This window comes from Lepidochelys kempii, chromosome 2 (assembly GCF_965140265.1).
Source record: "Lepidochelys kempii isolate rLepKem1 chromosome 2, rLepKem1.hap2, whole genome shotgun sequence".
Lineage (NCBI taxonomy): Eukaryota > Metazoa > Chordata > Testudines > Cheloniidae > Lepidochelys > Lepidochelys kempii.
In genome coordinates this window covers 154182451-154194795 of record NC_133257.1, presented here as the reverse complement: position 1 = coordinate 154194795, position 12345 = coordinate 154182451, and the positions used below count along the sequence as shown (strand labels likewise).

The window sequence follows — 12345 nt, the reverse complement described above, 5'->3', positions numbered from 1 at the left end:
CTTGCACGGGGGGAGGGAGGGTGGGAACGGGGGCCTGACGATATGTACCCAGAACCACCCGCGACAATGTTTTAGCCCCATCAGGCATTGGGATATCAACCCAGAATTCCAATGGGCAGCGGAGACTGCGGGAACTGTGGGATAGCTACCCACAGTGCAACGCTCCGGAAGTCGACGCTTGCCTCGGTACTGTGGAAGCGCTCCGCCGAGTTAATGCACTTAGAGCATTTTCTGTGGGGACACACACACTCGAATATATAAAACCGATTTCAAAAAAACCGACTTCTATAAATTCGACCTAATTTCGTAGTGTAGACATACCCTAAGAATGAGTTCCACTTGAAGGCAGCAACATGAAAGGTTACAAAAAGACAGGAACATAAGATCAGGCCTGCAAGTCCACTTAGTCCAGTATCTGGTATCCAAATGTGGCGATTTCCCGATGCTTAAGAGGAAGGTGCAACAAGCCTTGCAAGACAGTGTAGTCTTGTGTCTAGAGTACTGAACTGGGACTCAGGAGATCTGTGTCCTCTTCCTGGCTCTGGCACTGGCCTGTTGTCTCAACTTCAGCTCTGTGCCCAGCTTCCCCCATCGATAAAACAGGACTTACCTCCTGTTTAAAGCACTTTTGAGATGTACTTGTGAAAAGTACCATACTAGAGCTAGATGTTATTAGGCCTTCCACATTAGATCTCATCCAGATCTCTAATAGAGATCAGCGTAAGCCTTAAAGCATGAAGTTTAATATGCTTTCCAAAGTCAGTTATCCATATAAAGTAACAATTAAAAAAAAAAACTTGCTAAATTCTCAGTCTCAAAGACGTCTTGTGGCAAAGAGTTCCACTGTCTAAATGTGTTGTGTGACAAAGTATTTAATTTTATCAGTTTCAAATTTGCCACATTTTAAATTTCAGTGAATGTCCCCTTTCCACGTACATTATGAAATCGGAAAAACCAGAGCTCCTAATCTAGTTTCTCTACACGTTTCTTATTTTGAATACTTTTATCATGTGCCCCCTTATTCATCTGAGATAAACAATCCTACTTTTTATAGGAACTTTTACATGCCTCTGGTTATTCTTGTCAACCCTTCTCTTAACTTACTCTAGTTCTGCAATATTTTTTGAGATGCAGTGACTAGTACTGCACAAAATATTCCAGATGAGACCCCCACCACCGATTTATGTAATGGGATAATATTTTTTGTAAAATTCTCCATCCTGTACCTAATGCACAGTGGAAGGATACAGAAGGGTCATCAAGGTTCTCTTTGTTATTGGAGCATATGGGGCTGGAGAAAATACAATATAAAGCAAGGTTCAAGATGTAGGCAGGGGTGGAACTGATCACAAGAATGAGAAATTTAAATTTCATGTTAGGGAGGCAAGAGAGCCAATGAAGGTACTCAAGAAGTGAATGAAGCTTTTTGGTAAATGCAAGAGGAAGATTTTAGCAGTTACACTTTGAAAAAAAGACTTGAAGGGAATGAAATAGCTATCAACAAGGCTGAGGAAGAAGGTATGGGATGGCTACCAAGATGGAAGATGACCAGAATGTGGACAAGGTTTTAGATACAGGGACAGGATGTGGGAATCCAGATTTTCTAAATCCTGCAGAGTAAAGAGCTATTTAGCAAGCTTTGATAAACACTTTGATCTGTAGGAGGAACAGCATATTCAAAACTAAGTCCACAGGCCAACACAACACAATCACCGGCAAACCTCTCTCATTTGAGATGTCAGCCCTGATATACAAGTCAGTTCTAAAACCAGCAATCCACAATTCGCAATTAGTTAAAATTCAAGCCACTCAGGAATTCCTCAAACGGTGAACTTTCAGAGTAGCAGCCGTGTTAGTCTGTATTCGCAAAAAGAAAAGGAGTACTTGTGGCACCTTAGACACTAACCAGTTTATTTGAGCATAAGCTTTCGTGAGCTACAGATGCATCGGATGCATCCAATGAAGTGAGCTGTAGTTCACGAAAGCTTATGCTCAAATATACTGGTTAGTCTCTAAGGTGCCACTAGTACTCCTTTTCAAACTACGAAATTGCTCTTCCAAATGTTGCTACAGCAGGCTACACATATTTAATTTCTATTTATGCAATGTTACTCAAAATGTCTTAAATTTTACCTTCAGATGTACACCAAACATCGGCAAGTTGTTTGTTCCGTAATCTGTTGAGTCACAAAGATGCTTATGAATTCTGACTTGATTCATCCAAAATATCTTCACTGAAAATTTGAACAATGAAATGTGTGATCTGTTTGTACTGACACATCCAATTCTCTGTATCCGTGGTCCTCAACCTATTTATCATTGTGGGCCGCAGGTCGAGAACCACCTGCTAAAACTCCACACACCCCTATGCCCAGTACCCCTCGCCCAGAGGCTCCCCCCACAGAGTGGGGCCAGGACCCCTGCTACAAGGCCAAGAGCAGAGTCCTGGGCGCAGGGGCGGCAGCCATGACCCCAGGCATGGGGCCAGGAGTGGAGCTCCACATAAAAACTGGAGGTGCTGCAGCACCCCTGCAAATCCTTAGTTCATGTGCCTGTTCTGCCCAGATCCCCCTCCCCCCCAAACCTCCCAGAGACTCTCGCTCCCACACCCTGCTGCTGGCAGGAGTGCTCCAGCTGAGCTACCTGATGCTGTCTCCCCCTCAGCCAGCCCCCACCCCAAGCCAGACCAGAGAGCAAATTTTGAATGGTTTTTTGCACACAGCTGGGCCGCAGCTGTGTGCTATTTGGGCCGCATGCAGCCCACGGGTCAAGAATCACTGGTCTATATAATGGGCAACCTCAAGCCCACCAACTAACTTCAGTATGGGCCTGACCCAAAGGCTGACTAATTGAAAGACTCCATCTTAGGCCACGTCTACACCAACACTTATGTCAGCAAAACTTATGTCACTCAGAGGGTGAAAAAAAAAAAAAACCACCCGCCTAAGCAACATAAGTTTGGCTGGCATAAGCGGTAGTCTGCACAGCGCTATGTCAGCAGGAGAGCTCTTTTCCGCCGACACAGCTACTGCTGCTCGTGAAGGTGGTTTTATTATTTATTTATTATTATGTTGACGGGAGAGCTCTCTTCCATCGGCGTGGAGCAGCTACACAAGAGATCTAACAGTGGCACATTAAAGATGTTTCTGTTTGCCAGAGTAGATTAATGTGAATCATCATGTGACAAGGTGCAACTCACCACTGCAGTGCCTCTTGCTGGCTATCCCAGGAATTAGCTCTGCTAGCAGTGCACTCTCTTCTGGCGGTGTCTTGCTGTCGTCACTTCTGCTCCACGACCCATGTCACCCCCAGGACCTTCCGACTGTGTCACACTGTTCTCCCCCGTTCCAGGGGAACTGCAGTCCACTGTCCAGCCATTTCCCTCAGTAGCAACTGCAGCCAATTATCAGGCCACTTCATCAGTGGCGGGACGGGGGAAGGAACCGAGCCCACCTACTACTCCGGGTCCTGGCCCAGGGACCCTATAGATGGCCACCACTTGCTACGTCCCCTCCAACTCTTCAGTTCATTTCCCTAGGCCACTTCCTCACAGCTCCCCAGCAACCTATTCGCCCTTGCCTCAGACTCTCAGCCTGCGAATCCCTGCAGCCACCCAGGAGCAGTCTTTAGCTCCCCGCAGTTGCTGCTAGCAGCACTGCTCTGTCCAGGGTGCTGGAAATCCTTCCTCCTGCTAGGAGCCTGACCTTCCCTCCTCGAGCGCCAGGCAGCTACTGAAGCTGCTCTGCCTTGCAGCTCTTCTTAAATGGACCTGCCGGGCCCGGATTGGCTGCCTCTGCACAGCCTCCCTAGGGCTCTATTAACCCCTTAGAGTCCAGTGCGGGGCAAGTGTCCCATCACACATCAATTTAATCATTATATAATCAGCAAGCAGGAAACCTTGATTTAAATAAATTGCTTTTCTTCTTGTTTTGCATTTTTACTTTTCAGTTCTCCTCCTAAAGAAAAATTGATACTTATTGTACAGTAACCATTAAGATATGTTGATTTGCAACTAAATATAGCCTTTACACTAAATTTGATACTTTTTTCATAACCAGAAGAATACACTGTATCAATATGCATTTATTTAAGCAACTGAACAGCTTACTATGTCTTTAGACTACTAATTTTTATTTTTTAATATTAGAAAATGAACAAATTTGTATTTATGATTTGTGCCAAGCTCTATAGATGGGCACTGAAGTTTCATAAATAAAAAAAACAGTGTTTATTTTAAGTTGAACCTACTTTGTGTCCTGAATACGCAAGACTAACACACATCCGTTTAAAACTGATTATACAAAGGAACTATTAGCTGTAGCTAATGAATTAAAACAAATGATTGTTTTTAGTTAGCATGTCCTTGAAGATTTTAGAACTAGTGGGTCTCATTCTCTCATACCTTGTTTTTATTCATACACTGGAAAAGGAAAACAAGCTTTCCTGCTGGTCCAACTCTTAACTGGTTTCTTAACCTTGAATGAATTAGTCTTTAAACTGAACTAGTTGAATAAACTCAAAAGAAGAAAATATTCTCTCTGCATCTGCAGAAGAGACTACTTCAGTCAAAAACTGGTTTAGCACTTCAACACACTCTGGCTTCAGGTGGTTAGCTAGTAACTTCCACCAGTTCAGTGGTTCAACATTCAAACTTCAGCAGCAAACATGTACTGCTTAATATTTTTATTTAAATAATTGTAAGAGAATACAGTAAATCTAGTCCTTAATGCAGGTTGTCCATTTCAAATAGATGTGTAAGACCTAAAAAATTAAATTAAAAAAATGTTATTTTTTTAAAAAAAAATTTAAATCCACCCTGCTTTGTTCTCCTGGCTCCATTCATGCCAGAAAAAGAATATAAGAACCTAATAATGGAAATACTGGGTCAGACCAAAGGTCCAATCTAGCCCAGTATCCTGTCTTCCGACAGTGGCCAATGCCAGGTACACGAGGGGAAATGAAAAAAAAACAAACAAACAAACAGGTAATCATCAAGTGATCCACCCCCTATCGTCCATTCCCAACTTCTGGCAAACAGAGGTTAGGGACTGTCATAAATATAAAGGAAAGGGTAACCACCTTTCTATATACAATGCTATAAAATCCCTCATGGCCAGAGGCAACATCCTGTTACATGTAAAGGGTTAAGAAGCTCAGGTAACCTGGCTGGTACCTGACCCAGAGGACCAATAAGGGAACAAGATACTTTCAAATCTTTTGGGGGGTGCGGGGGGATGGCTTTTGTTTGTGCTCTTTGTTTACGTGTTTGTTCTCTCTTGGGACTCAGAGAGGCCAGACAGAAATCCATCTTCTCCAACCCATCCTAATCCAAGTCTCCAATATTGTAACCAGGATAGGGAAACCAGGCAAGGCAGATTAGTTTATCTTTTGTTTTATGTGAATTTTCCTTGTGTTAAGAGAGAGGTTTATTCTTGTTTTCTGTAACTTTAAGCTTTTGCCCAGAGGGGGATCCTCTGTGTTTTGACTCTGAATACCCTGTGAAATATTTTCCATCCTGATTTTACAGAGGTGATTCTTTTACTTTTTCTTTAATTAAAATTCTTCTTTTAAGAACCTGATTGATTTTTCATTGTTCTTAAGATCCAAGGGTTTGAGTCTGTTCACCTGTACAAATTAGTGAGGATTCTTATCAAGGCTTCCCCAGAAAAGGGGGTGTAGGGCTTAGGGGGAAGACGTCTCCAAGTGGTCTCTTTTCCTGTTTTGTTTAAAACGCTTGGTGGTGGTAGCATACTGTTCAAGGACAAGGCAAAGTTTGTACCTTGGGGAAGTTTTTAACCTAAGCTGGTAAGAATAAGCTTAGGGTGTCTTTCATGCAGGTCCCCACATCTGTACCCTAGAGTTCAGAGTGGGGAAGGAACCCTGACAGGGACACCATCCCTGCCCATCCTGGCTAATAGCCATTGATAGGGTACAGATGTGGGGACCTCCATGAACTTTGTATTGCGAGTTGTTGGACCTTACTGTGAATTTTAGGTACTTCTTGGGGGCCAGGTGTACAGTATGTGGAAGTACACATCCTGTAAGTCAAGAGCCACAAACCAGTCTCGAGCCTACAGAAATAGAGCAATGGAGGTTAGGTGTTACTATCCTTAATCCGAGGTGACACGTGTATTTGTTCAGTCTTCTGAAATAAGACAAAAAGACCCTAATTCTTCAGATAAGGGTTAGAAGCCTCTTCACCTGTTCCCCGGCGATAACATTTCTACAGGTCCCAGGTGAAACAGACAGAAGTGGCATCATTGCAAGAGGGTCTTGTTGAAAAGGGTCCTGAAAGGAGACAGGGAAGGGCTATGGGATGGGCGTAGTGAACAGAACTGTGCAGGACAGGCTTGAGAAACAATGTCTAATGCCTATTCATTGGCTGTGACAGTCACCCAGACCCTGTGGAATGGGGCAAGGCAGCTCCCAGCCTCTGGCTGACACTTTTGTGGATCCCAAAACAGCCATCAAATCTGCTGCCACTGAGAGAGTGCCACGTTGGTCAAGGAGTGGAATCCCCCTGAGTAACTAGGTTTAGTTTGTTCATCTTTCCTCTAGTTAAGAGTATCAGTCCCCAAAAAGGCAAGTCCTCTAAAGCGGCCTGTACTTTGTGTGGTTTACATGATGCCTGGAGCCAGCAGGCTCATCTCTTAGTGATGGCTATGTCCATCAGCCCTGTAGCTGTATCAGGTGATAGCCCTGGCCACCTGCAGCAATATTTTCACGACTGTCTGCTTCTTCCTGGTGATCTTTCTCTCCCTCAAAAGGTAATTGTAGTTGGCCATTTGCAATCCAAAGCCACAGTGAGGCTGACGAACATGCCTTTTGCCCAAATAGATCTAACTTCTTGGAGTCTTCTCCATAGGTGTGCCTTTAGTAGACTTCAGTGTCTTTTGTGCAGCAGATACAACAAAGGACTCTGGATTTGGATGGGTGTAAAAGTGTTCAAAATCTTGTGTGGCACCTGATAACTTCGCCGCATAACTTCGACACAGGAGGTGAAAGGAAGGGCTTCCAGGGTTTGCAACTCTTTGGTCAGAATCACTCTCTTTATTAACAAAGGGATCTTTGATATCCATCTGATGACACTGGTTAATTCTAAGAGCTAATGAAACTTCTCCTGCATGAATGTACCTTCAATGACCAGATTCCCTGCATTTTGACAGATGAGGTCCCGGAAGGCTTTAAAATCACTTATCACCAGGGCAGGTGCTAGTGTTACTGCTTTGTCTGGCAAAGAAGAGGATTTCTTGGTAGGGGACAAGGGTTGCTGCTGTCTCTTTACTTTCTTCTGTTCCTTTGGGCTCATTTTCAGCTTCAGTTTGAGTGGCCTGGCCAGGATGCAAGATTTTTTTTTCTAAACATGCAGTAGGGTGATCTGCTTCTCCACACATGGCAGGAGGGTCCCCTGTAAGGCCAAGGTGGCAACCCAAATGAGTAGTGGCCTGGCTGAGACGGGACAGCCCAACACCACTCCCACACCAGATGGGACAGCACTGTGATCCTAAGGAGGGTATTGGGGAGCCTCTGTTCATTCTTAAATGGCAGGGGGGAGGGATTTCTACCTGATGTTAATAAGGAGGAATGGGCCTCCTCACTGAAGGGCAGTGCTGAGGAATGTATGAGGCCAGTACCAGATCTGAGGCCAGCTGCCTCTTCAGCACTGGGAATATTTCTGGAAGAAGTATGGATGCCTCAACATATCTGAAGTTCTTGCTTGGCTCCATTACAGGCACTGGTATGGTGCTGGTTCTTTCATTCTGCCCAACTGTTTAGGGGCTTTGCCCTTGGAGGAGTGATTTACCATGTCCCCCTCCAGAGTTCTCTCTCTATGCTTGATCTAACTACACAATCAGTGTCCCGTTTATGAGCAGATGCAGTTGCTGGCTTTGCTACGTGCAGCACTGGTGCAATTAGTGTGGAGAAGGAGTCATCAGCACTGGGACTACAAGTGCTGGGACTGTCAATGTCAAGGCTATTGGCACAGAGGTCTCATGCACCAGGGACTTTGACAATACTGAAGTGGTTGGCATTAATGTTGCTGGCTCTGCCAGAGCCTTCCTCACTTTCTTTTCACTGCATAAAAAGAGTGCTCGGAGGGAGCGCTGGCCGACACTGGTTAATCCAGTCTCACTTTAGTCAGATCCAAAGATGACTGGTATGAAATGACCCACAGGGATTGCTCAAATAAATGCATCTTGAGCCATATGTCCCTGGATCTGCAGAAGGGCTTGCACCACAGAGCACTTATAAGGGTTGCGGCTGTCTCATAGGCAGAAGAGGCATCATTTGTGTGTATCCTTGATGGAAATCAGTCCATCACAGGATGAGCAGGGTTTGAACCCTGAAGAATTGCACTCTCCCATGAGATATGGCAGTTAGGAAGAACTGCAGCACCTCATTCCACTGTTATACAGAGGGGGCATACAATCAATTTTTTAAAATGTCTTATGAGAAAAAAGTGAGGCTAGATTTCACACCAAATAAGCTGTAAAAGCCTGGTTTACGGTCTCTGAAGAAAGTACTGGGTCGGACATAACCTGAATTCTGTCTTGCTGCCATGAGAGGTAAAAGAAAACTGAGGGAGGATCACGGCTATGCTCCATGTTTTATGCCTTTGCAAGAGACCACAATAAGGCACAGGGTGAACACATGCCTCCAACAAAAACTACTAGTGAAAAAAAATCTAATCTCATGCATGAGGTGCACACGCACCTACAGTGGGATCCATGCTGACACATACTTGAAGTAGCAGCTCTGTTTCTGCAGAAGCTAACAGTTGCTCAAGAAAAATTTCTACTTGCCCTGAGGTAGTAAATTTTTCAATCCCTGTTTAAAAGCATCACTCCTAAACTGCCTGCTCTAAGATGTACACCATGCTATTATGTTAAATTTACTTCCTAGGGTGTGGAGGTCTGAATAGCAGAGGGGAAAGTTTGAGGAATATACTTAAAACAATCTTTACAGTGAAAACTAAAGATTTATTTTGTCAGGTTTTGATTAGTAAACAAACAAAAAAGTAAAACATAAAACCAGTTGCTACACTTTAAAAGGACGCTGTCAAGCAAGATATTTAGGTGTGCAAGTGTTGTAAAAACTTACTATTTAAGATGTTAAGAAATATTTCCATTAATTCTTTAATACTAATGGCAGCTGGTTTAACTTGAACAAATAAGAATTCCTCTACACTGCTGGCAACGTTTCAACACTTAGGGTTCTTTTCATGCAAAATTCCACCAATTACATAAAAGTATGACTAAAAATCACTTTAGGCAAAGAGGTACAAAAGGTCATGTGGATTCTTAAAATTAAAATTAATTTTAGCCAGATTTTATAGCGCAAGTCAATTAGGAACAGGTTTAACACAAAACAAGAGATTGTCTGCACAGCCTTTTGCACTGGTTTAAAAACTGAGTTAGTAAACCAGTATAATGTGTGTTTACATAAGGCTTTATTGAAGGAAAATCTGAAAGTTAAATTGATCAGACAATAGTCTGTTGTTTCCTGGAAATTTCTACTACATGCATCTGAAGTGGGTATTCACCCACGAAAGCTTATGCTCCAATACATCTGTTAGTCTAAAGGTGCCACAGGACTCTTTGCCACTGTTTCCTTTTTGTTTCTCTCTGTTGCAATAATAAAGCAATTCTGAAAAATTGTGCTTACAGGATGCTTGTGGAGCTCATAAGGATTTTTTTTTAAAAACTATAATTTGACCTGACCAAAGTATTTTTAAAAAACTGACAAAGTAGTGAGAAAACTCCTATATTATATGAATCTTGCAGAATTAACCAAAAAATAATGCAGAGGGAAGACAGCATGGCAGACAGCGAGACACACCCTGTGTGTGGGAGAGAGAGATGCGCATTTCCCCTTTCAGTATACTGACACCACTTTTAAGTACACTAACTCCCCACTTAAAGTCCTCCTGGTTAACACTGCTTCCTTGTTACATTGCTGCTCAATTAGGGAACATGCTCATTTAAAGTTATGCAATGCTCCCTGATGATGTCTTGGCAGCCGCCTGCTTTGTCCACTGCTTGCAAGATGAGCAGACCATTGGAGCCAGCTGGTGGGGGCTTGGAACCAGGGTGGATCAGCAGCCCCCCCTCAGCTCCCAGTGCGCCAGCAGCCCAGCAGGCTATCAATTGCCAGGCAGTTCAGCTGTCCCTCCCCCCACTGCCATGCGCTGCTCCTGCCCTCTGCCTTGGAGCAGCTCCCCGGAGCCTCCTGCTTGCTGGGGGAAGGGAGGGAGGCTAATGTCAGGGTGTCTCCCCAGGCCACTTACCCTTTCTCCATAGAGCAGGGTGGAACACAAAACAGGACTCAGGAAACTTCCTGGTAGCAGCTGCTGTGATCTCAGCTTGCTGATTAACTTAACAAGGTACTTACTGTACATTGGATACAGCAGTAAAGTTTAGTACGAATTCCGAACTACAGCATTGCCAGTTCTCACTCATGTCCACTATTCCATGCAACTTTTCAAAATAATGTTGTTGTACACAATAAATCTATTCTAAGTTTTCTAAGTCATCAAAGTTACTGATTTTCTTGAAAAAAGAAAAGGAGTACTTGTGGCACCTTACAGACTAACCAATCGTGTAGCTCAGGAAAGCTCATGCTCAAATAAATTGGTTAGTCTCTAAGGTGCCACAAGTACTCCTTTTCTTTTTGCGAATACAGACTAACAGGGCTGTTACCTGAACTGTTATCTGAAACCTGATTTTCTTGAAAGTTATTTTCACATACAGTGGACCTATATAACCAGTGCATAAAAAGCCCCTCAAATTCACTTCATACCCACCAACCCAGAAGTCTACAAAGCCAAAAGTTATTTTCAACGCACAGATAGCACTGTACACAATGTGCATATTGACTTCCTGTGCCTTTTAAAAACGTAGTTGCTAAGTACTATCTTGGACGTGATGAGAACACACATTCAGGCAACATTAAAGGTCACAGCACGCAAGCACTTACTACTGAGCCCGGTGTTTACCACCGTGAATAATTCCACTGAAGTTAATCCAACTCTCGGCAGCATTACAAACAGCATGTTTGTTCAGCATGTTCAGCTCCCACAGTTGGACGGTGGAACACAAAAACACCAGCTAGTTGAAACGGTCCTGTTCCCGAAGCCACTCTAATTGCTCCGCTGTATACGTAGCCGCACGAAGTCACATCTTTTCACAATCTCGGAGGTTGTGCACGTTGCCAATGCAGCGTAAATGAACGATACCAAGGGAGCTCCCCGCGCACCCTGACTTTGTACTTTACATTGACAACTTCGCGGTTCCAGCCTGCCAGGGCTGAACCTCTCTGGGTGCAGCGCGGCGGCTCCGCGCAGCCCTTATGTAACCCGCCACCCCGCACGCACGCAGGGCACAGGCTCAGATTCGTAACGCCACGGGAGCATTGGAAACCCCTCGCCCGGCCGCCCCCCTTTGTGGCGGGGGGCAGGTGGCGCCCGGCCCTGGCACGCAGAGGGGGAGCTGGGGGGCCCGGGCGCCCGCCCCGCGGGCTCCGCAGGATCGTGCCAAGGGCGAGCGGGGAAGTTACGGACCCCGGAGGCCGGGGAGAGGCGGCCCGGCCGCAAAGCAGCGCGGGGATGCTGCCCGGGCGGGCCGGCCCCGCTTCCCTGGAGCCCGAGCCGGGGGCACCGCGGTCCCCTCCCGCCCGGGCACACGAGCCGCGGGGCCGCTCGCACAAACTTCTCCGGGCCGCGGGGAACCCGCCCGGCCCCGTCACACGCGGCGGCCGCGACCCCCGGGCCGGCCCGCGCGGAGCCGGGATTTCTACCTGCGACACCAGCGGGACCAGCGTCTGCTCCACCGAGCGCGTGCGGATCTCCAGCGCCGCCTCCGCGCCCAGCCCCGCGGACGAGGAGGAGGAGACGCCGCTGCTGCTGCACGGGGACGTGGCCATGGCGGGAGCCGCAGCCGGACCGGCCCCGCGGCGGCGCCTCTCCCGGCCCGCAGCGCGCTCGTCTCCCGCCGACACCGCTGCGGCCCCGGAGCCCGCCCCCGCCCCGAGCCCCGCCCCCCTGGCCCGCCCGCCGGAGTCGGGGGCCGGGCAGGAGCCGCGCGGGCTGCGCACATCGCCCCCCAGCGGGGCCGGGCCGCAGCCGGCGCGCAAACACCTGCCCTCGGCCCGGGACGCAGCCCCCGCTGAGGGGCACGTCCCCTCGGCCTGTCGGGCTCTCCCGCGCCCCCGGCGATAGCTGCCTCCAGCCCCGGCGCGCCGCGGCCGCCGGAGCCTCCGCACGTTTGCCTACGCTGGCCCCTGGGAAACAACAAACCCAGTCACCGCTCCCGCCCCCGCGCTCCTGCTCCTCGCGCTGACAGGATT

General features: G+C 46.7%; 1 protein-coding gene across 1 annotated transcript in view; it reads right to left on the bottom strand.

Annotated features, from left to right (window-relative positions):
- The window catches only part of CTNNAL1 (catenin alpha like 1), a 127152-nt gene extending 115124 nt beyond the window's left edge, over positions 1-12028 (bottom strand). The window contains exon 1 of the mRNA XM_073332471.1: positions 11797-12028. Coding sequence (XP_073188572.1) covers positions 11797-11922 — 126 coding nt within the window. The 5' untranslated portion in view covers positions 11923-12028. The remainder of the gene's footprint in view (positions 1-11796) is intronic.
- Between the last annotated feature and the right edge of the window lie 317 nt (positions 12029-12345).